The sequence below is a fragment of the Ranitomeya imitator genome, chromosome 7 (genome assembly GCF_032444005.1).
Source record: "Ranitomeya imitator isolate aRanImi1 chromosome 7, aRanImi1.pri, whole genome shotgun sequence".
NCBI classification, from domain to species: Eukaryota; Metazoa; Chordata; class Amphibia; order Anura; family Dendrobatidae; genus Ranitomeya; species Ranitomeya imitator.
In genome coordinates, this window is record NC_091288.1 from 41440613 (window position 1) to 41463096 (window position 22484).

General features: G+C 43.2%; 1 protein-coding gene across 1 annotated transcript in view; it reads left to right on the top strand.

The window, feature by feature from the left end:
- Window positions 1-22484, top strand: part of MYO3B (myosin IIIB) — a 351459-nt gene that overhangs the window by 270351 nt on the left and 58624 nt on the right. Inside the window, exons 27-28 of the mRNA XM_069733111.1 lie at window positions 3708-3870; window positions 7786-7866. Of these exons, the coding sequence (XP_069589212.1) occupies window positions 3708-3870; window positions 7786-7866 (244 nt within the window). The remainder of the gene's footprint in view (window positions 1-3707; window positions 3871-7785; window positions 7867-22484) is intronic.

A 22484-nucleotide genomic window follows, 5' to 3' on the forward strand; every position in this document is an offset into this window, starting at 1 on the left:
TACCTTGGATTAAAGGGGTTATCTGGCCCTAGTGTAGTCTGTGACTGCAGACTTGTGAGTCCTCACATCTCATGCACTGCATGCTGTGAAGATTCTCCGGTGCCGGGAGCGGCCCGGCACGTGATTGCAACTATTCGATTTCCATACATGCAGTCATGTGTCATCTAGACGTGCATGGCCTCGCACAGTGCAAGTGAATTAAGCAAGGTCAGACGTCTAGTTGGCATGTGGTCGGAAGTATGCAAATCACATACTTGTAGTCACATGACTACCAGCTCCAGAGAATCCTCACAGCGTACATATTAGGTGCCAGAGGGCAGAAGTCATGGGCAAGCTGCTGCTCCATGTAAGGCTACTTTCACACTTCCGTCGTTTGGGCTACTTCGCAATGCGTCGTTTTGGAGAAAAAAACGCATCCTGCAAAGTTGCCCGCAGGATGCATTTTTTCTCCATAGACTTGCATTAGCGACGCATTGCGACGTATGGCCACACGTCGCATCCGTCGTGCGACGGATGTGTCGTGTTTTGGCGGACCGTTGGCACAAAAAACGTTCAATGTAACTTTTTTTGTGCGACGTGTCCGCCATTTTCGACCGCGCATGCGTGGCCAAAACTCCGCCCCCTCCTCCCCGCTCATCACAGTGGGCAGCGGATGCATTGTAAAACTGCATCCGCTGCCCATGTTGTGCTAAATTTGGCACAACGTCCGTCGGGCCGATGAAAGTGTGAAAGTAGCCTTACCCTGGCACTCTACAGGAAATTCATGTCCCAGAATCAAATGTGCTGTTGTGTTTGTGAGTGGGGTACGTTGCACTCACTTGTAGGCCACAGACTTCAGCTGTCTACTAGTCTTCAATTTCAGGAGCTGCGGCACATGAATTAGGAGACACTCAGTTCATTTAATGACAAAGAAGGTTACTCAACAGTCCGTACGCATCATATTGCGACACTTAGTATTGTGCACAAGACTTTCCAGTCCTTGTGTCCACAGTCACACTTCCTTGTACCTGGACTATCCCTGCTTTAACTGATTATGTCAGTCCCAGGGATCCCCAGCCCAGTCATGCAGTACGTTCGAGGTTTGTTACTTCTCCCACCCGTGACTCCATGTCAATCTTCCTCTGCAAGCAGGGGGTTAAAGTGCTCGCCATCTCACCAGGATTGAGCTCCAGGTGTTACATATGTATATTTGCTCAGGGAATTCTAGTAAGGTCTCATACTGCCCAGAATACTGTGTACTCTCTCTTGCTATCAGCCCAATCTCTTCTCTCCCCGAAACCTGTTCTTGTTTCAACCCACTAACCCCTCCCACAGTGGGTTAGTCCCATGCTTAACTATTTCTTCCCCTACATAACAATCCTAAGCATCTTATACCTGTATTATACATTTTTCCTTACTTATCACACTATGCAGAAAGACATTACACTTCACATTAACCTGGTTCGTGTCTTTAGGGGCACTTACACAACCACCTCCAGTCCTTACACACACAGTCTGCTGTCAAATCCCAGACAACCCCTTTAAGGTTGGGTTCTACCTACTTGTGAATTAACCCTCTGTGATTTTGGCATTTATACAAAGACATAACTTGAAGTTCCTGTCCAAAAAAGCTAAATTAGTAAAAACAAAACCCGCGTTTTAAGATACTTTTTATATGACTGCGACACATTTGGATCTGGATGTCGCTGCTACCTCTGCAGCCCCTATCATTACACCCCTGTGCCTATTCAAAATTGGGGGTTTTGCATTATATAAGTACAATGGGGTGAATTTATTATTATGTGCCAGACTGGCACAAATTGAGCCATTATTTTGGCACGTGGGGTGTCACCATAGCCATTAGATTGTTGGCTGATCCCGCTATTTCCGCAGCTTTGACCGACTTTGGTTTAATGTGTACACGCTTTAGCTTTGCCCTTCTAAAAATTGACCAAGATTAGTAAATCTGCCTCTATGTGCATAGAAAGATGGCTGTCACGTTTCACAGCTGTTTCTCCCTGCAACACAATCAGGGTATAGATTACCTGTCACTTGCTCAAAAATATTGACTTAAATACTTTGTGATAATTCCTGAACTCCCCTGATTCTGATTCTCTTTCTGGTTTTACGCTGCAACACTCCATTGCAGAGATATTCTCAATTGAGGCTTTTGGAGTGCAGAATGTGAAATCTCTGCTTGCAGTCAAACTGGGCGTTTCTTAACAGTCTTCTCTGGGGGAATGCACTTTCACCTCTTCCTCCTAAACTCTGCCCATCACATCTCTGCAACAGTCTAGCTATGATTGGCAGCATCTGGAAGGGAACACCTCCGGAGAAGACTCTGAAGAAACGCCCAGTTAGTCTTGCAAGCAGAGATTTCACATACTGCACTTCAGAAGAAACAAATGTGAATATCTCTGCAATGGAGCAACACCGCAAAAAACTGAAAAAAAGCAGGAGATTCATGGAGCTTGGATTTTTACAAGGTGTCTGAATCAAATTTTTAAGCAAGTGACAGGTCTTCTGTAAAATAGGAATATGATAATTTTAGGGAGCTTAATAGTACTTCTACTGTTTCAAAAGCAGATGACATTTCATGAACTGTCAATTAAGCATTAGGTTAGACGGCACTAACATTGTCTTACAGATTAAATGATGACTGAACTGGTGATTGGAGAGGGTTCACCATGGCTTTTATTAAATTAATCACTTACCGTTGATTATTAACGGTTGAAATGAAGAAGCAACAAGCTAAAAAGGCAAATCACACCACACTCTGTGCCAACCAAAGGGGCATGAAAATACACATTTACTCACAAAATGCATCCCTGATTTGTCTTCCAGGGATTCTATGATGTTTTCTTGTTATTACAAATATATCGGCCCTCTTGCCTATGTTTTATATTTGGAATCGAATCTACCGCATTTATGACAACAGCGTAATATTAGGCAGTGTGGATTTAACCTTATCTTACACACTCCCTTTAAGAAGAGCAGTGCCTTTGCACCTATCTTTCTATGCATTGTCTAATATAAACGTATATAATTAGGAAAATATATAACGGGATAAAGGAGCCGATGGGCACACACTGGGGCCCGCAGCAAAGTCGGTCAGGAAAAAATAAATCTAACGTAATTTAGCATACCTGCCATACCTCTTGTCACATTATACATTTCCCAGGTAATTATTTTCAGAAAAGTTGGTGACTACTAGAAAAGCATGCAACAATAAAGAAATTTAAAGGGCACCTGACACAAGGAGCATGTGGTCTAATCTGCCAGCAGAATAGTATCAAGCCGGAGGAGCGGAACAGATTGATACTTAGATTGTGAGAAAAGACCCATTATAGCTTGTATGTTATTCATTGAATTTTTTTTCTTTTCATAGGAGTCCAGTGGGCAGTCCTAATCAGTGATTTACAGTTATCCCTACATGTACATGTCTACACAGTAGGCCGTCACTCGCTGATTAAGACTGCCCACTGGACTCCCAAGCATACAAATAAAAAGGGATTTAAATTAATAAGATGAATACATTTCCTTACAAACATTTTGCTCAGTTGCTCCTTCTCTGCCAATAGATTGCAAGGTATTTTCAAGATGACATGTTCTCTATAAATCAAACCTCTCAAGGCATCACAATAAATCCTACATACATGCAAGCACAGGTCACGTGTGACAGATAAACTGGAAATCTCTGTCTTTCGTAATTGTCTTTTTTGTTAAAGGTTTTCCTGAAATACTACCATATAGAACAGCTCAACCTCCTACTGCGGGAAGTCATTGGCCGGGTCGTAGTGATGCAGGCCTATACCAAAGGATGGCTTGGTGCAAGAAGATATAGGAAAGTTAAAGAAAAGAGGGAAAAGAGTGCAACCTGTATCCAGGCCGGTAATTATTAATGTAGGGTATAGATGGAATTGTCTTTTTATTTTTCTACCTATATGGCCACATAAGATCCTGGTGACTTCTAATCAGTGATGTATCTTGAGATTCCATGGAGTTACGTACATACTACGGTAGATACAAAGACCTCAGGCGGCATGTGATGATTTACACAATGAAAACAGTTCTAGTCCTCCGTCCTACTGCCGATTTATATCATCCAGTGTCAAATGCAATAAATCCCATTTCGTTATCTGCTGTTGCCACATATTCGCCTGTAAATCTAAGCATACTGAAAGAAATGAAGGGACTGAATAACTCACACATCGGGTGCGGACGAAGGAAAAATTCAAGTTGACATTGTTTACTGATAAAAAAAGTTGTGCAATTCGGTGAAAGCAAAAATGACAAATTAATGGTCAATGGAAATCAAAATCTTCAACCAACCGGGTGCTGGATTCCAAATCACCGCAAAAATCAACGATCCAATTTGTTTTAATTTCTTCGTGGCACCTAACAATGAGACGCGATAGCGTGTACGGCCCCCACGTGCCTGTATGTACTCATGATAATATCTGGTCATACTCCTGATGAGACAAAGCATGGGGTTATGGAGGCCTCCTCCCGGGACAGGATCAGGGCATCAGTGATCTTCTGGACAGTCTGTGACTGCGTTGGTTGCACTGATACATAATGTTTTCAGAGGTTCTCATTTTGTGCAGAACGAGGGTCGGTCACTGGCATCAATGCCTTCATCATCCTGGAACTGCCTACACATTCCGGTGACATAAGGCCGAGCATTGTCCTCCAACAGGAGGAACCTAGGGTGCACTGCTGGGGTCAGGGTAAGTGCTGGGGTCTAAGGCAGCGGAGGGGTCCTTTCTGCCCACATGTCAACTACAAAAAAAATTGAAATGGCTGTTTTTTTGTGTTCTCTCCACCTCTCAAAAAAATAATAAAAATGTCAGAAAGTCAAATGGACTTCAAAGTATTAATGGTAAAAATTACAGTGCGTACCGCATAAAACAAGCAAAAGGCCTTGATATACAACATTTATAGCTCTTGGGAGGAAAATTTGAAAGCAAGGAACGACCCACATCGCCCAAGGGCCCGCATAACCCAGGATATTGAACTGCCCACTGCACCAGCTTAAAGGGGTTGTCCCGCGAACAAAAGTTAATTTTAATCCATAGATCTTGGAATAATAAATAATTTCCACAATTGGATGTGTTTAAATAATATGTTCCTGTGCTGATATAATCTTATAAATGCGCCCCTGCTGTGTGCTGTGTAATGGCCGTGTCTGACCGTACAGGGACATGGTCTGATCATACCACAGCTCCTGGGCAGGGGGAAGCAAAAGAGTATACAGACATTACAGCAGTGGATCACAAATTATTCATTCTTTGAAGTAAAATATTGTTTAAAAACAGGCAGGGAAATGTTTTACCTCACAAAAAGAATGAACTGTGATACTGTGCTGTCGTGTCTGTATATTCTCTTTTCTTTCCTCCTCAGCCCAGGAGCTGTGGTATGATCAGATGATGTTCCTGCACGGTCAGACACAGACATTACACAGCAGGGGCACATTTATAAGATTATCTCAGTACAGGAACATTATATTTAAACACATCCAATTGTGGAAATCATTATTATTCACAGATCTATTGATTAAAATGAACTTTCGTTCGTGGGACAACCACTTTAAGGGCTGGAAATAGCTCTGAGGATTTCATCCTGGTACCTAACACCAGTTAGGGTACCGTTGTGAAGGTTTGTGCCACCCTCCAAGAATATGCCTTCCTTCACCATCACTGATTCACCGCCAAATTGGTGTGATGGAGGAGATTGCAAGCAGCATAATGTTCACTGTCTTGAGACGTTTTCATGTTTGTCACGTGCTCAGCATGAACCTGCTCTCTGCTGTGTAAAGAATGGGCCGCCGATGCTGATCCTACCTGGGCTGTGAGCACAGATGCCATCTCACTACAGGACATCGGGCCCTCATGCCACCCGCTGAAGGCCATCTTGTAGGGCACCATTGTCCACACTACACAAAGAAGCCTGGATCTGACCAGTCCCGTTGAAGGGTTGATGCCCTTCTAAAACCCTGTCCAGCCCTCCTCTTATAAATGGCCTTTGTCCTGTTGGTATCTGCTCTTTACTCTTTATGGCTCATTCAGGCGAGAGTATTATAAATCCGTGTGCTGCCCATATGCAAAACAGGTCACATGTGGACAGAATACAGAATAAGGACCAATGCAAGTCAATGCTGTATTTCATCATTTATACACACGGTCCAATGGTCTGTCTGTAAAGAAAATAAATCACAGCTTATACTACTTTGATCCATACTCCCAATCAAACTCGCCCATTATAAGTCAATAAAAGGGAGAAAGAAAAGGATCTCATATGGGTTATCATCCATATATCATGGGTTTTTCATGGATCAATTGCAATTATTAAGATAGGAAACTGTATTTAATAAATTGTTCTTGTAAAAACTGTATGCCAGACGGATGCACAAAATGGAAATATAGATGGCACATGGATGTAGAGAACAGACCTACGGAGCACAATATGGATGCGAAAACATCATTTTTCTGGGGAAAAACGGACGATTTTGCATCCCCTTATGTGAGTCTTAGACTGTGCTGGGAGACAGAGCAATCCTCCTTATGATTGTACATAGGGTCAGGACCTGCCCTCCTGGAGGAGATGGCCTACTTGGGCAACCTGATCGAGCTGCAGATACCGCCTCATGCCACCAGTAGTGGCGAGGACACTAGGAAAATGCTAAACTATATCACGAAGGATAAGGAGAGGAAGGGTGTGTGGCCACCACACGAAAAGCCATTCCACTGGGAGTTTTCAGTTGCTTTTGCTCTTTAATTGGACACATTAATATCCCAGAAGGTTCATGAACTATGGTTATACAGTGATGTACAAGAATCGCCTTCATTTTCTTTCGAGCAGTGTACATGAATTGGTTGACAATCAATGAAATTAACCTGTCAGTTTCCCCAATCCCCTTAAACCACCACGAGAGGTGGTGAGTTCTCCTTCAATGGAAGTCTTCAGAGGCTGGACAGACATCTGTCTGAGATGGGTTAGTGAATCCTGCATTGAGCAGGGGGTTGGACACGATGACCCTTGAGGTCCCTTCCTACTCTAACATTCTGTGATTCTATGTCTTTATTGAACCGGTTACATATTTACATACAAACCCCTTATACATTTTTGATTTCTCCATAAAAATCAGTTTTCAAACTGCAGTGACAATATGTTAATTATTGGGTGAGTAGTCGTGGGGGGGCATAATTTTCCTTAGATTAATCTTCCCACCAATAAACATGTTATCATGCCGCTATGGCCATGAGTGACATGATTTGCAAGAGTGGTCACTGCTGGCTTTTTTGCAATCTCTGGCTCTCTGACAATGCACTAGTGCAGGACTCAGCCGGCCGCTGAAACCAGCTCTTTTGCAAGCAGTTAGTGCCAGCAATTTGCAAACCTCACAGTCCTGCATCTCTGCTGCCGCCCTGGGCATGTGCAGCTCACCGATGAAGCCTGGGCGCGTACTCCTGGCTTTACTGCCCATTGCCAGGGAGGCAGAGATTTGCAAGGAGCCAGTGGTGACACTGCCGGTTTCGGAGAAATGGGGGAACTGATAAGTTCCCTTGAAGTTGTTTTTCAAGTTGTGTGCAACATCAAATTACTTACAATGTAAACTCACAAATTGTGTAACGACCTGGGAAACTTAATGACCCAACTTTTGGGATCCACAATAGACAACTAGCAGCACAAATCTAAACATACTGTACATGTGTGTCTGCGAAACCATGTCATACAATTGTGAATCCCCGGGGTTGGAGGGCATATATTCAGCTCAAGAATCACAAAAAACGTTTTTCATTCCAGCATGGAGAGGATATGATGGTCGAAAGAAATTCCAGGAACTAAGAACCAGAAGAAATAAGTCTGCTGTTGTTATTCAAGCAGGTAATACATTGTGGGCGATATCAGATATATGATAATACAAAAAAACCGAATAGCTCAATGGAGAGCTAAAAAGATCACACTGGGGGGCTGCAGACCGTATATAGTCAAAATGCTTAAATATATAGACGTAGAGCACATCCATAGAATAATGTCTACAGTGGGTTACTTACAGTTTGATTAGCAGTCATTAAATATAAATGTTATAAGTATAAAGCACGTTTCACCCAGCTTCATCAGGGGACAGTATTTATTTTTAGCACTGTGAAATAAATAAGATTTTTTGACACCTCAAGTTTGATCAAGTTACCAATTGTATTGAGCAGACAATATGATAAACCTTTGGAAGGATTTATTTTTGTAAACATACAATGACACTCTTCCCAAATTGTTGTGTTAAGATCTGGAGAATGTTCTGATCATTCCACAAAAGGCACAAAAATATTTGGATCGCTTTGTATATATGTTATTTCATGGATTTACAAGATTATTTCTTTATTGTTTTGTGACCGGACATTGGTAACTTGGATTTTCATTTGAGGACTGGATAAAGGTGAAGGTGACTTTTTGTATATATAACTCCTAGCGGTCAACCATAAGCAGGAAGACAAAAAAAAAACAAAAAAAAAGTTTTAATTTACAGTATGTATTATTGAATATTGGCTGGTTATGATGACTGTTTACATATACGCAAATTGCCTCTTCAGAGAAAAAGAGGCCTTGAACTCTATAGCGCCACCTGTTGGAAGTAGCGATACATATTCTCATTAAGGCTACGTTCACATTTGCGTTGTTGGGCGTTGCGTCGGCGACGCAATGCACAACGCATGCAAAACGCATGCAAAAACGCAGTTTTGTGACGCATGCGTCCATTTTTGGCTTGATTTTGGACGCAAAAAAAATGCAACATGCTGCGTCCTCTGCGACCTGACGCTTGCGCCAAAAATGACGCATGCATCACAAAACGCAAGACAACGCATGTCCATGCGCCCCCATGTTAAATATAGGGGCGCATGATGCATGCGTCGCTATGCATCGCCGAACCTGCACCCGACGCAACGCTAATGTGAACGTAGCCTAATAGATGTAGTTTCCAGTTTCCATGAGCAAGCCATGTACAATGAAAGATTGCCTCCCCAATAACTCCATTACGTCTCAATTTCTTTCCTTTCTGTGTCAATATTGCTGATATCAGTGGAGAAGTTGGAATATCTGGGAATTTACCCTGTTGCAACAAAAGATGTTTCTGAAATAAAGTTGAGAGCGTTTGTACTATTGTGAGGATCAGCGGAATCTGATAGCAGCATGATGTAGGGGCAGAGACCCTGATTCCAGGGATGTGTCACTAACTGGACTGCTTGTTGTTTTGATAGAATCCCTGTTTTCTCTGATGTAGATGTAGCAGAGCTAACAATTATGTGGATAACCTCTCCCACACCGCTGATTGGCAGCTTCCAGTGCACAGTGTACATTGTGAGCAAGCAGCCAATCAGTGGTGGGGGTGGGGTTGCACAGATTAGTCTGACTTGCCTGCAATAAACATGTAGTCCAGTAGTGATAATCTCCTGCTGATAAAACACTGATTGTATTGAAACTACAGCACGCAGCCTAATACGAGGCATCTCCCTGGAATCCAGTTTTCTGTCCCTACATTAGGTTGTTCTCACATTAGATAGCAAAAACCTGCTGTCAGATTCCCTTTAAATATTATATACCCCAATATAAAATAAAAATACCCTATACTCACCTCCCATTGTTATGCCATGTGAGCTTCGCAGCCAATCATTGGCCGCTATACAGTTGGTGGTCTCTTACTTGCTTGGATATGAGAGTGCAGCAGCCTTTTAGTGACCGGCTCATTGGCTGCAGGGCTCACATGGCACAACAATTAGTATAGGGTATTTTTATTTTATAAAGGGAAATATAGTATTTAAGAAGGGGTTGTCTAGGTAGGGGATGGGCCTTTAGCACTTCGGGGACACACCGACTCTTGCAACTGCAATTGTTGCTCACCTAACAGCTCCTTCTTTGGTGGACTCAGCCCACCAGCCCATCAATGTATTACATGATTGGTCATTCATCATCATCATCATCATTATTATTATTTATTATTATAGCACCATTTTTTCCAGTGCCATACAGTGCTATAATCATCATCAGAAATGTATGGCACACGGTCCTCCAGGAGTCAGTTTTAATGAAGAAGTGAGACATAAGATCTTGGATAGTCTTCTTTCCTAGGATTGGAATTACATTCAGAACGCATTATTTTACAAAGTGGAAAATTTCTAACACTTTCAGAGTAAATTTAAAAAAATATTTAGAATTGAGAGTCCTCAGTGGTTGATACCTTTTAATGGCTAACTGAAAAGATGGTAACAAATTGCAAGCTTTCGAGACTACATACATCTCTTCATCAGGCAATTTAGTAAATTCAGTAAATTTAGTAAGTCAAACTCCTTTCATAATAATAGCTTGAATGGACAGATAGGATTCATCACGTGCCCACTTCAGTGTATTTCGGTTGCATAGTTTCCGTCGCAGGAGGAACATTCCCAGGAATATTTTACCCTGTGGATGACTTCATTTACATATTATCATTTATTGCCCCAAAACCAGAATGTTACTATGAGTTTTTCTTGTTAAGGAAATGGATTTATGTTTATCGGAAACAGCACTCGAGTTTAGCCCACAGCAAAGCTCTGTAAATGACAGTATCTTAAAAGGCAATGAAATGCTATTGTTAGGTGGCTGTGGAGGGACGCTCATGTAAAACAGTGCATGATGCACACAGCGGGGATAGATGTATACCAACACTAGCGTCTAATAGGGATAAATAACCTCTAGTAAAGACAAAACTAATTACATCAGACACATACCGACAGGACAGGACAGACATACCGACAGGACAGAGATGCATGTCTGTCTTGTCCTGTTGGCATACATCTCTGTCCTGTCCTGTTGGCATACATCTCTGTCCTGTCCTGTCGGCATACATCTCTATCCTGTCCTGTCCTGTCGGCATACATCTCTATCCTGTCCTGTCGGCATGCATCTCTATCCTGTCCTGTCGGCATACATCTCTATCGTGTCCTGTCGGCATACATCTCTGTCCTGCCCTGTCGGCATACATCTCTGTCCTGTCCTGTTGGCATACATCTCTGTCCTGTCCTGTCGGCATACATCTCTATCCTGTCCTGTCCTGTCGGCATGCATCTCTATCCTGTCCTGTCGGCATACATCTCTATCGTGTCCTGTCGGCATACATCTCTGTCCTGCCCTGTCGGCATACATCTCTGTCCTGTCCTGTCGGCATACATCTCTATCATGTCCTGTCGGCATACATCTCTGTCCTGTCCTGTCGGCATACATCTCTATCATGTCCTGTCGGCATACATATCTTTCCTGTCCTGTCGGCATACATCTCTGTCCTGTCCTGTCGGCATACATCTCTATCCTGTCCTGTCGGCATACATCTCTATCATGTCCTGTCGGCATACATCTCTGTCCTGTCCTGTCGGCATACATCTCTGTCCTGTCCTGTCGGCATACATCTCTATCATGTCCTGTCGGCATACATCTCTGTCCTGTCCTGTCGGCATACATCTCTGTCCTGTCCTGTCGGCATACATCTCTATCCTGTCCTGTCCTGTCGGCATACATCTCTATCCTGTCCTGTCGGCATGCATCTCTATCCTGTCCTGTCGGCATACATCTCTATCCTGTCCTGTCGGCATACATCTCTATCCTGTCCTGTCGGCATACATCTCTATCGTGTCCTGTCGGCATACATCTCTGTCCTGTCCTGTCGGCATACATCTCTGTCCTGTCCTGTCGGCATACATCTCTATCATGTCCTGTCGGCATACATCTCTGTCCTGTCCTGTCGGCATACATCTCTATCATGTCCTATCGGCATACATCTCTGTCCTGTCCTGTCGGCATACATCTCTGTCCTGTCCTGTCGGCATACATCTCTATCCTGTCCTGTCGGCATACATCTCTATCATGTCCTGTCGGCATACATCTCTGTCCTGTCCTGTCGGCATACATCTCTGTCCTGTCCTGTCGGCATACATCTCTGTCCTGTCCTGTCGGCATACATCTCTATCATGTCCTGTCGGCATACATCTCTGTCCTGTCCTGTCGGCATACATCTCTGTCCTGTCCTGTCGGCATACATCTCTGTCCTGTCCTGTCGGCATACATCTCTGTCCTGTCCTGTCGGCATACATCTCTGTCCTGTCCTGTCGGCATACATCTCTATCGTGTCCCGTTGGCATACATCTCTATCATGACTTGTCGGCATACATCTCTGTCCTGTCCTGTCGGCATACATCTCTATCCTGTCCTGTCGACATACATCTCTATCCTGTCCTGTCGCATTACATCTCTATCGTGTCCTGTTGGCATACATCTCTATCATGACTTGTCGGCATACATCTCTATCCTGCCCTGTTGGCATTTATTTCTTCCATCTTACTCCTGCCTTTACTCCTGTTCCTGAGGGTCCTTAAAACATGTTTCTTGTTTTCCAAGAAAGTTTTAGGGGGGACCTTCTATCTGGTCGATTGGAAGGATTTTGCTTCTGAGGAGAGATCTTGGGAGCCTGCCGACAACAATATTCATAAGCGGCTTATCTGTAGTCAGGCCTAAGGAAGAGGGAGCATAAGGTGGGGGGAGTACTGTAACGACGGCGACCCGCACGATCAGTAAGCCCTACTCACTGCGTTCACCACTCTGCACCTCCCAGTCTAGCATCATCTCGCTGAGCTGTCTCTTGCAGCATTTCCAGCTCTGCTGCATCCTAATGCTACTGGTGAGTATGGCTATATGGAGGCGTGGTCAGACTTTGCAGAACTTAACCACTTGTGTCCTGCAAACTTTGGTTTCCTTAGCCAATCCTTAGGCATCAGGGGCTTTATTACGCAGATCCTCCCACCACTCCTTGCCTGAAAGAAGGTTTCTAGTACCTTGTCTCTAGTTCCTATTTGTGCATGTTTACACTCTCTCCCCTGTTATTGACCTGGCTCGTTTGCAGTTTATCCTGATTTTTCCACTTCTGACTTTGGCTACATATATTGAACCTATTCTGCCTGCCCTGACCTCAGATTGTGTGACGAAGTCTTTACCTTCTTCCCCCAGTGCCTCGTACCTGTGCCTCTGGCCCTCCAGTCATCTGCTGCAGACCCAGGGACTGCCTTGGCATGGTACCTGGTCATCATCTGTGACCAAACCTATCCTCACCACAGAGGCTCTAGTACACACCAGGTAGTCACTTAGTTATGGCCCTCCAGGGTAAGCCTGGCCCGTGGCATAGTAGTAGGCCCACACCCACCAGTGTTACATAAGGAGAGGGGAGAAGTATTTGGAAGCACAGCGAGATTGGAAGCAAACACATTCCGATCATGCAGCAGCTTAACTGTTTAACCTCTTTCCAGTGCTGGATACACAGCCACACCGCTCAGTGATCCTGTACAATATACAGATAAAGAAGAGTAAGAATCCAACCCTCTCTGTGCGCTGTACATAGGAGACATCATGGCAAATAGTCTCCACTCATTAGCTCAGAGAAACCTGAAAATTAGGAGAGAGTCTGCAGATGGGTGGGACTGATGAAAAATGCAGGATGCAATTCATATGTTCAGAAGTAGTGTTAATCCTCTTGGATTTTTCTGAAAAATTACCTAAAACGTCACAAATGCTTTAAATCTAATTGAAGAGATTGTCTGGGACTTTTACATTGATGGCCTATCCTTAAGATAGGTCATCAATATCTGAGCTGTTTGGGGCTTCACATCTGCCCCCTATTGATTCGAACAGGGGGCAAATATGCCGTACCCAGCTGCAGCCACTGTAAGTTGATGAAGCTGTGCTGTGCAGCTCCTCAACTGAGCACCATGTAACAACTAACCGGCGGGTGTGCTTGGTGTTGCACCCCACCAATCAGATTATCGATGACCAGTTCTAAAGCTAGGTGCAGACGACCATAGATTCTCTCATCCGAGAGAATCGAGCCAATTATGGAAATCACACTGTGGTCAAACTCTGATCACAATGCGTTCCAACTCTCAGATGAGGAGAAGATGGTAAAAAAAAAAGCTCCACCTTTTTTCATTCTGTAATTCCGTGGAAACTAGACTGCCCTCAAATGTCGCCAGATGTTTTACGCAGACTCATTGACTTGCATGGCCGATAGTGATCCGAATTATCGGATCAGGCTCGACATGCTGCGATTATTTTTCCTCGGACTGGAAAAAAAAACAAACGCATAAGTGCACTGCCCCATAGAATAACATTGGCCCGAGTGCGATCCAATGATTTGTCGGGTCACACTCGAACAGAAAATACGGTCATGTGCATGAGCCGTAAGGATAGGTCATCAATGCTAACGTCCTGGACAACCCCTATAATGAAAGTGAAATGAAATACATGACAGATTTCCCCTTTAAATGCATGACACCTTTCTTTTAGTCATCTAAAAAAAAACATTTCGTAAGTGCAAGAACTGTGCCAGGTCTAAAATAGACGTAAAATTAAAATTTTACATTACAACTCCAAATGTATAAATTTTCGATCTCGGTGCAAATGACAATGAACGGGCTGACACCATGCACATCCAGGACCATTCATTTGGAGAAGTTAGAAAACATTTGGCTTACATGTTTCTGCAGTCCCGCTCATATTGAAATTTGTTTCCCTTTCATCTCTTTCCCAGTAAAATCAGCAGTGGGGGCTTATCCTGTTAGCTTCCTTAGAACTTCCTTTTTAGAATTCCCAATCTATTGCTGCACATTCACATACCGGGAACAAGATGCCTTTTCATGCTGTCAACTTCTTTTTTTTTTTTTTTATTTCATCTGAAATGTAAATTAATTCTTGCTAGTACGCCTTGACAGAGATCAAAGTGGGGGTATTAACCTTATTGGGCCTGATCTCCACCGGAATATGCTGCTGAGGCGGGGAGGTTAGTATAGGGGGGGTCAATCTTAATTGTTATCTGTGGCATTTCTCCAAGCAGTGGTCCAACGAGAAGTCAGCATTTCAAAGCTTTTTTTTTTTTTCTACCATTATTATTATTATTTTTAGAGTGATTTTTATCATTTTGGCAAACTGTGATGTAAAAAAATAAATAAATAAAAAAAAAGATTTTATGTCATTTGAAAGAGTCTAAGTCTGATTGTACGATATTCTGTAAGTGGTTTTGACAGCGATTGATCTTCGTCTGGTATAAAACAGGAAAGCAGCCCCCTGATGGAAATCTCTTAACTTAAGAGATTGTTCTTTTTTTTTTTTTCTGCGAAGTCTTTGGGGGTATGGGAATTTGCATTTTAAAAATAAACAGACGCCTTTCAAATACATGAGCTGGTGGTCGAGAGATCTCAGTGGGCTTATGTACTGCACAACCCATTGATCAAGTGGAGGAGACAAGAAAGGCTTGAAAAAAAAAATAATCTAGTTGAAGTTACATTCCCTATGGGTATGGAAATATACATATAAATTGTGATATCTCATGTGTGGGGCTGTCAGATGGAATTTCACTGGACAGGAGTTGACAGTGGATGCCGCTCTGGAGCAATGGCATTTCCATAGAGAAAGCCCACCTACCCACCTGTGAAGCATCACCTACAGACAGTAGCATCATTCCTTTAGCTTTTTTTTTTTTCTTGGGGGGATTAAAAGTTTGTTTTATTAGACTTTATATGTTTGCACCAAATACTGTAAGGCATTTGCACCTTTTTTACTCTAGATTTTTCAGTCCTCGTCCTATGGTTGCTCGACAATATGAGCAAGGATTTAATTACCCAGATGTTTCCGGGCAATTAATCATATGAAACTTTTCAAAATGTCTCAAAAGTTTTTGCGCAATTATACACCAGTGCCCTAGTGAAGTACAAAATCTGTCCAATTATTGTTTGGGCAGTGGAAGACTTTGCAACCTTTTAAAGCTTTTTGAAAGAATTCTGTGACATTTTACTACCCTGCTGTTGTCTTCGGTCAAAAACGACCGACCTTGAACTTCAATATTCTTTAAAATATTCAAGATGCGGCTCTGAAACCTGTGGCCGACCGACCCATCCTCATTTAAGTCAATCAACCACAAGTTTTAGAACCGCATCTTGAACACCCCAAAAAATACCAAAGTTCAAAATAGGTCTCCCCAGACCGATGACAACAGCAGGGTTAAAAAGCCATAAATAAAACTGCAGCAAAAAAAAGCATATTTGCGTTTGCCAAAATAATCAAACATTGTTCACCGTTTTGTATGCATCCATCAGAGCAAATGGAAAGGCAAGAAAAGTACATGTATTATTTTTTGTTTGTTTACAGTACGGTAATTTTTTTTACATATTCTTACAGTTATGATAGGGTCACACCTCCATTTTCTTCACATCTACATCTGAGAAAAACAGTCCGATTTTTCGGATCACAATTTGATCAGAGTTTGATCAAAGTGTCATAAGTTTTGCTCAGATACGAGTGTGGTCCGATATTTTTCACAGAACTTGCATTGCCGATTTTGATCTGACACTCGGATCAAAATCAGAGATGTCTCCAATTTTTTTTATGTGGACCGCTCAGTCTGGGGAAAATAAAAAATAAAAAAATCGGACAAGAGCTAGGTCTTCCGATATGAGAACGGTCCGTGTTTCACAATGAGTGAAACGGTTCTCATGACGTTTCTATGGTACAAAACTTTTTTTTGTACAAGGCAACTCTCTAGCTATGTCATGGTATGACTGTAAGATAGCAGGTATGCCCCTATACTACCCTCAGGCTAGGGGGCTCTGGTTATCCCTGTCCCAGGATTACCCCTTAAGGTGGAGATGCCTGGGCCTCGTTCCTTCCTATGTTCCTAAGTAGTACTAGTCTGTGCATTGTATGGGGAAATACAAAGCAAGACAGACAGGGCGAAATGGAAGCACAATCACACTACACTGTGTCAGGGAAATACACAGAGGAATATAAAGTATACAGCCCAGGAGGCAACAAAGTAATATAAAGACATCTAGGGGAAAGAAAAGGGTTAATCAAACACCACTTGCAAGAACTTTAGAAATAACCACTAATAACCAAGACGTGTCCACCTCTCCAGATGAGGATAGAGAACTTGCTGGCATTACCTGAACAGCAGAGCCATCTTAAATAGAGAAAGAGCAGACATGACTGGTTCTCCCGCAGCATGTGACCATAGGCGATCAACAAGCTTAGTCCTGCAAAAATTCTAACTCCTTCTAACCTGCCTCTAAAAGTCGAAGCTCGAGTCACTCTGCACTGACCATAGATATCTATGGAGTTGCAAGGAGGAGTGCTGCAGAAAATGGTATTACCAGGAACGGAAGCATCGCGAAGAGCAGGAAGGCTGCAGGGGCCGCCGGAAGGTGAGAATATCACAATTTTTTATTTTAATTCTTTTTTTTACAGGTATATGGTGCCCAGTCCCTGGAGGAGAGTCTCCTCTCCTCCACTCTGGGTACCAACCGCACATGATCCGCTTACTTCCCGCATGGTGGGCATAGCCACATGCGGAAAGTAAGCGGATCAATGCATTCCTATGTGTGTGGAATCGCCGCGATTCCGCACAAAGAATGGACATGCTGCGTTTTTTTCCAAAATGCAATTCCGCTGTGGAAAAAAACGCAGCATGTGCACAAAAAATGCGGAATGCATTCTAATAATAGGATGCTTAATGTAAGCATTTTTTAGTGGTTTTATCAAGTTTTTATAGCGGAAAACCGCCAAAAAACACGAACAATCCTGAACGTGTGGACATAGCCTTAATGTAATTGTAATTGTTATATATTGCTAAAATAAGGGAGATGCTCTTTAATGTTTTGTGGGGGAGGGGAGTGACAGCCATAAATGTATAGTTTAGAACTACAGTTGTCACCTCCCCAGTCATCTAAGCAATACACCCGCAGTTTACAGTACAGCATGAATTTTATAAAGACATTGCAGAACACTTTCATTCTCTCTTCCACCCTCTGATTCTAATTTCCTATTAAGACCATCAATGCGTTCCAAACCACTTGCTTTTTATAGCATGATAATCTACAACATTGTATACATCTGCCGATATGATGAAGCAATATGTGTAACCAGGTCATTGTGTAATATTTAATGCTCCGCACTTCAATTTTAGAGAGCATTATAATTATTTTCAAACTGCGGAGATTAGCTTTATCATAGCCAGACTTCACTCTGCAGGAAATATTGTGTGTAATATACTGTATGCTGCGCTATTCAGAAAATAATCAGAAAATGCGCTATTCAGAAAATAATCCTTCTCAGCCGGTCCAAAATTATGTATCGAGTGCTCGAATTAAAGAGTATTTTACTAATTTCTTCATTTAATATTAACTTAGTTCTGATATGATGGGTGCCTGCAATAAATAATTGTTAAATCTGATCACTCCTATGACTCTGCTAATGTAATGTGTTACGCCACAGGTATATTATTTAATGAAAACAATGAGCGGAAATGATTGTTCTGATGTTTATGTTCTAAAATGCTGTTCATACGGTTGCACTCAAAAGTTTACAGCAGAACAAAGTGAAGGTTCTGGAGAGGCCATCTCAGTCTCCTGACCTCAATATCATTGAGCCACTCTGGGGAGATCTCAAGCGCAGTTCATGCTAGACAGCCCAGGAATTTACAGGAGCTGGAGGCTTTTTGCCAAGAAGAGTGTGCAGCTTTACCATCCGAGAAAATAAAGAACCTCATCCACAACTACCACTAAGACTTCAAGCTGTCATTGATGTTAGGGGGGGCAATACACGGTATTAAGAAATGGTGTGTGTGAACTTTAGATCAGGGTCATTTGGATGTTTTGGGTTGACATTATGATTTAAAAAGATAAAACGCAGTAGTTTGACAATATATGGCTACACCCAACCACTAACCATGGGTGGAGAAAACGTTTTGGTGTCATCAATTCATATTCTCTGAAAAAAGGCCAAGAAAGCAAAAATTTTGCCGGGGTATGTAAACTTATGAGCATAACTGTAGTTTCCAGCGGTAAACTTGGGGCTGTATATGGGGGCAGGGTGCTTTCTCTTGTCACTTTTGTAGCCACTGTATATAGAGCACTTTAGCTACTTTTCGATGGTATTGTTAACAATAGACCATGGATATGGGGGTATTATTTGGCTGGTAATGTTGTATTGAGGATCTCTGTGTCTTTTATTAATGTGGAGGTCACTCCTGATTGGTTCTGTGCACGAAAATTCTCTCTGGAAGACATTGTTGTTGTTTCTCTCCGACGGGATTGCGAATGCTGCAGCCAATGATTGGCTGCAACGGTCATGTGGAATTATTTATGTCAAGAGACTGTCAGGGAACACAGGGCTGAGAGCAGAGCAGCGGCGCCTGTCCAGCAAGGCAAGTACAGATTATTTTTAATCTATGTAGCACCCACGTTCCATTAATATGGGGACATCCACTACTGGATTTATCTCTTCACCAGAGAAAGTCACCTAGATATGTGCATACCTTCACACCTATTCTCATTTGAATGGGACCTCTGAAGGGGCATCAGAGAACCACCGTTTTGGGGTTTTTTTTATTAAGAGGTGGGGATTCTATAGGTGCACAGTGTACAAATTACCTACGTAAATAACTACCAGGAGTTTAAACTAGAAAATATCAGGCTCATATCAACCCAGGTGCCATGGTAGGGGAGGTCCAAGGCCATGCTTGCAACTCTTCCAGAAAATCTGGGATGCTCTTGGAATAAAGGGTGACATCCTGGTCTCCCAAAAGATTCAGCAAATCCTCTGGATCCAGACAAACCTTTCTGAGACCTCAAAGACACAAGATATTCCAGGAGTAAAATGTTACAAAGGGTAAGGAGAAGCAAGGACAAGCTTGGAGAGGTAGAAAATGGACTTGGTCTCATTAAAGGGTGAAGTTATGGTTAAAATTAGATGGCTGCTTGCTTTATCCACTACAAGTGGACAAGTTCACCAGATGAAGGCAATCAAAAGTTGTCAAGTTGATCGTTCTTATGTGCATTGGTGTGCATGCAGTCTGCATCTCTAAACAGATTATGAAATGACTGTCAAGCTGCAATCATGTAGCAAATCGGATGTTGTTTAACACTGGGGTTGTCCAGGTTTGGAACAAAAGTCTGCAGCCACCCCCAGCGCTGTCTGGATTGTCCAGTGCCGATGCTCGGAGTAGGCGATCATGCAATATGCATATTCCCGGCCACCAGGTACGGACTGGGGATGAAATTCAGCCCTGGCATTTGAAATCACACAGGCCCATGTTGTCCCCGTCCCCAAGTACCAGATGGAAATATATTACTACTATTACCCTGGATGGAGGAAAGGAAGTTTTACTACAACACCAATATTTCTAATTATACCCATGGCCTGCTGGGGTACGTAATGGAGTGACCGGCTTTGTGCTCCGTCACAACTGTTAACAGTATGGGTGCCTTAAGAACATTGATTCTGTTAACAACATAGCACACAAGGCAGCCCACAACCAGACCAGCCCTTCTGGCATTTGCCAGAATTGCCAAATGGCCAGTCCGGCCCTGCCGGCCACATTCCGACTAAACGTTGTAGGAAAGCCAGGAAGGCTGGCAGGTAAATTCAAGCACTACAGGCCCTGATTAGATGCACCTGGATAGCTGTGACTAGAACCAGGTTATGTGTTCACCGTTGTCAGTCAGCTGGATGAGCTGAGCAGAGTGGATTGTGTTGGAGCAGAATCGCTCTGAAAAAAGATTGCACAGTCCTTTTCCACCAAACTGCAAGTATCACTGATTGCTATAGATGATAGCTGTTCTGTGTGACCGAACTGGTCCTAGCTCAGCCAAGAAGCCAGGGTCTGTATTGTTTAGTTAGTGCCAGGACAAGATTAGGGATTTTATGTTTATGGTTTTGTTTTCGGCGCTGTTCAACCTGTGGTAATAAACATTTTTCTGTGCGTAATATAAAAAATCCTGTGTTCCAATGGGCTACCGGAGAGAGTGAACCCCTACAATGTGCATTGTCTCACTCAATACAAGTAAATTGCTTGCGCAGGGAGTGGGCATTCATGTGACTGCAAGTATTATTATTAATTTATTTACAGTATATAGCATTGATTCCACTGTGCTGTACGTGAAAAGGGGTTACATACAAATTTCAGATACAACTGACAGTAAACATAGACTATGTGAGGCAGGGACAGGTGTCATATGCAAGGGTCGCTATGTGTCCCCCAGGATGCGCATACAAGCATATTAAGACCGCTGGTGTGCATTGCAGCCACAGATATAGCTGTGATTGCAGTGCAAAATAAAAGTAAGTTTGGTCTTGGGAAAGCAATTTGCCCAAGGCAGATTTAAGAAAACCCGGCATGGGCCTTTGTGTTTGGAGCGAACTACAGGATGGTAGTGGGACAGTTCACTCCCTCAGGGCTGGGTCTTACAAGTGGCCCATGGCAACAGATTCCATCTAAAAGCCCTGCAGCAAAGAGTTGGGTGTGTCAGTCTTGGTTTGCAAACTGCAGAGATGGTGACTGCAAGCTTCAGCCTGTGTGAATTAACATGGAACCCAGTAGAGCCAAAAGGCCTGGCACCCGTCAGCGTGACACGGTGGTGCAGTCGCCCACGGCAATCGGTCTCAGATACGGACTGTCTTGTTTCCTGGCTGTGATCTGGAGGATATCTTTTGTTTTCCATTTGTGAAAACATGGGACACTAAAGAGATTTTGTTTTTGAACTTTCTTGGGTCATTGCCTGTCTGTCACCCTGCACTACAACTGGTACAGAGGGGAGAGGACATCTGCCCTTGCGGGCTTACATTCTACAGGATGATGGGGAAGGAGATATTAGGTTGGGGGGGTTGCGGTAGCTCCGATGGTGTTGAGGTGGCAGTGGGGTCATTGTAAGCTGTGAGCTTTCTTGAAGAGATGGGTTTTCAGGGTCCTTCTGAAGGATCTGAATGTGGTGGATATACAGACATGTTGGGGCACAGAATTCCAGGGGATGGGGGATATTCAGGAGAAGTCTTGGAGGCGATTGGGTGAGGAATGAATAAATGTGGAGGAGAGAAGGAGGCACGGAGATTACGTGAGGGAAAATTTCGGGAGATTAGCTTGGAGATGTACGGAGGCGAAAGGTTATGGATGGCTTTGTAGGTCAGTGTTAGTAGTTTGAACTGAATACTCTGGGGAATTAGGAGCCAATGAAGGGGTTTGCAAAGTGGGGAAGCAGGAGAGTAGCGAGGAGAGAGATGAACTAGTTGGGCAGCAGAGCTAAGGATGGATTGGAGAGGTGCAAGAGTGTTAGTAGGCAGGCCATAGAGGAGGATGTTGCAATACTCAAGGTGAGAGATGATGAGGGAATGCACAAACATTTTAGTAGAGTGAGGGTTGAGGAAAGGACGCATTCTGAAAATATTTTTGAGCTGGAGGCGACAGGAGGTGGCGAGAGCTTGGATTTGCAGTTTAAAGGACAGGATAGAGTCAAGGGTTACTCCGAGGCAGCATACTTTAAGCCAGTTTCTGAGTACAAGTGTGCAGCCTCTCTCAATTTACTCATATTGAGCGAGTCAACACACGTCTGGTCGGAATGTGGAATAAGCATATTTCATGACCGCCCGTTTCTAGAGATGGCACTGGA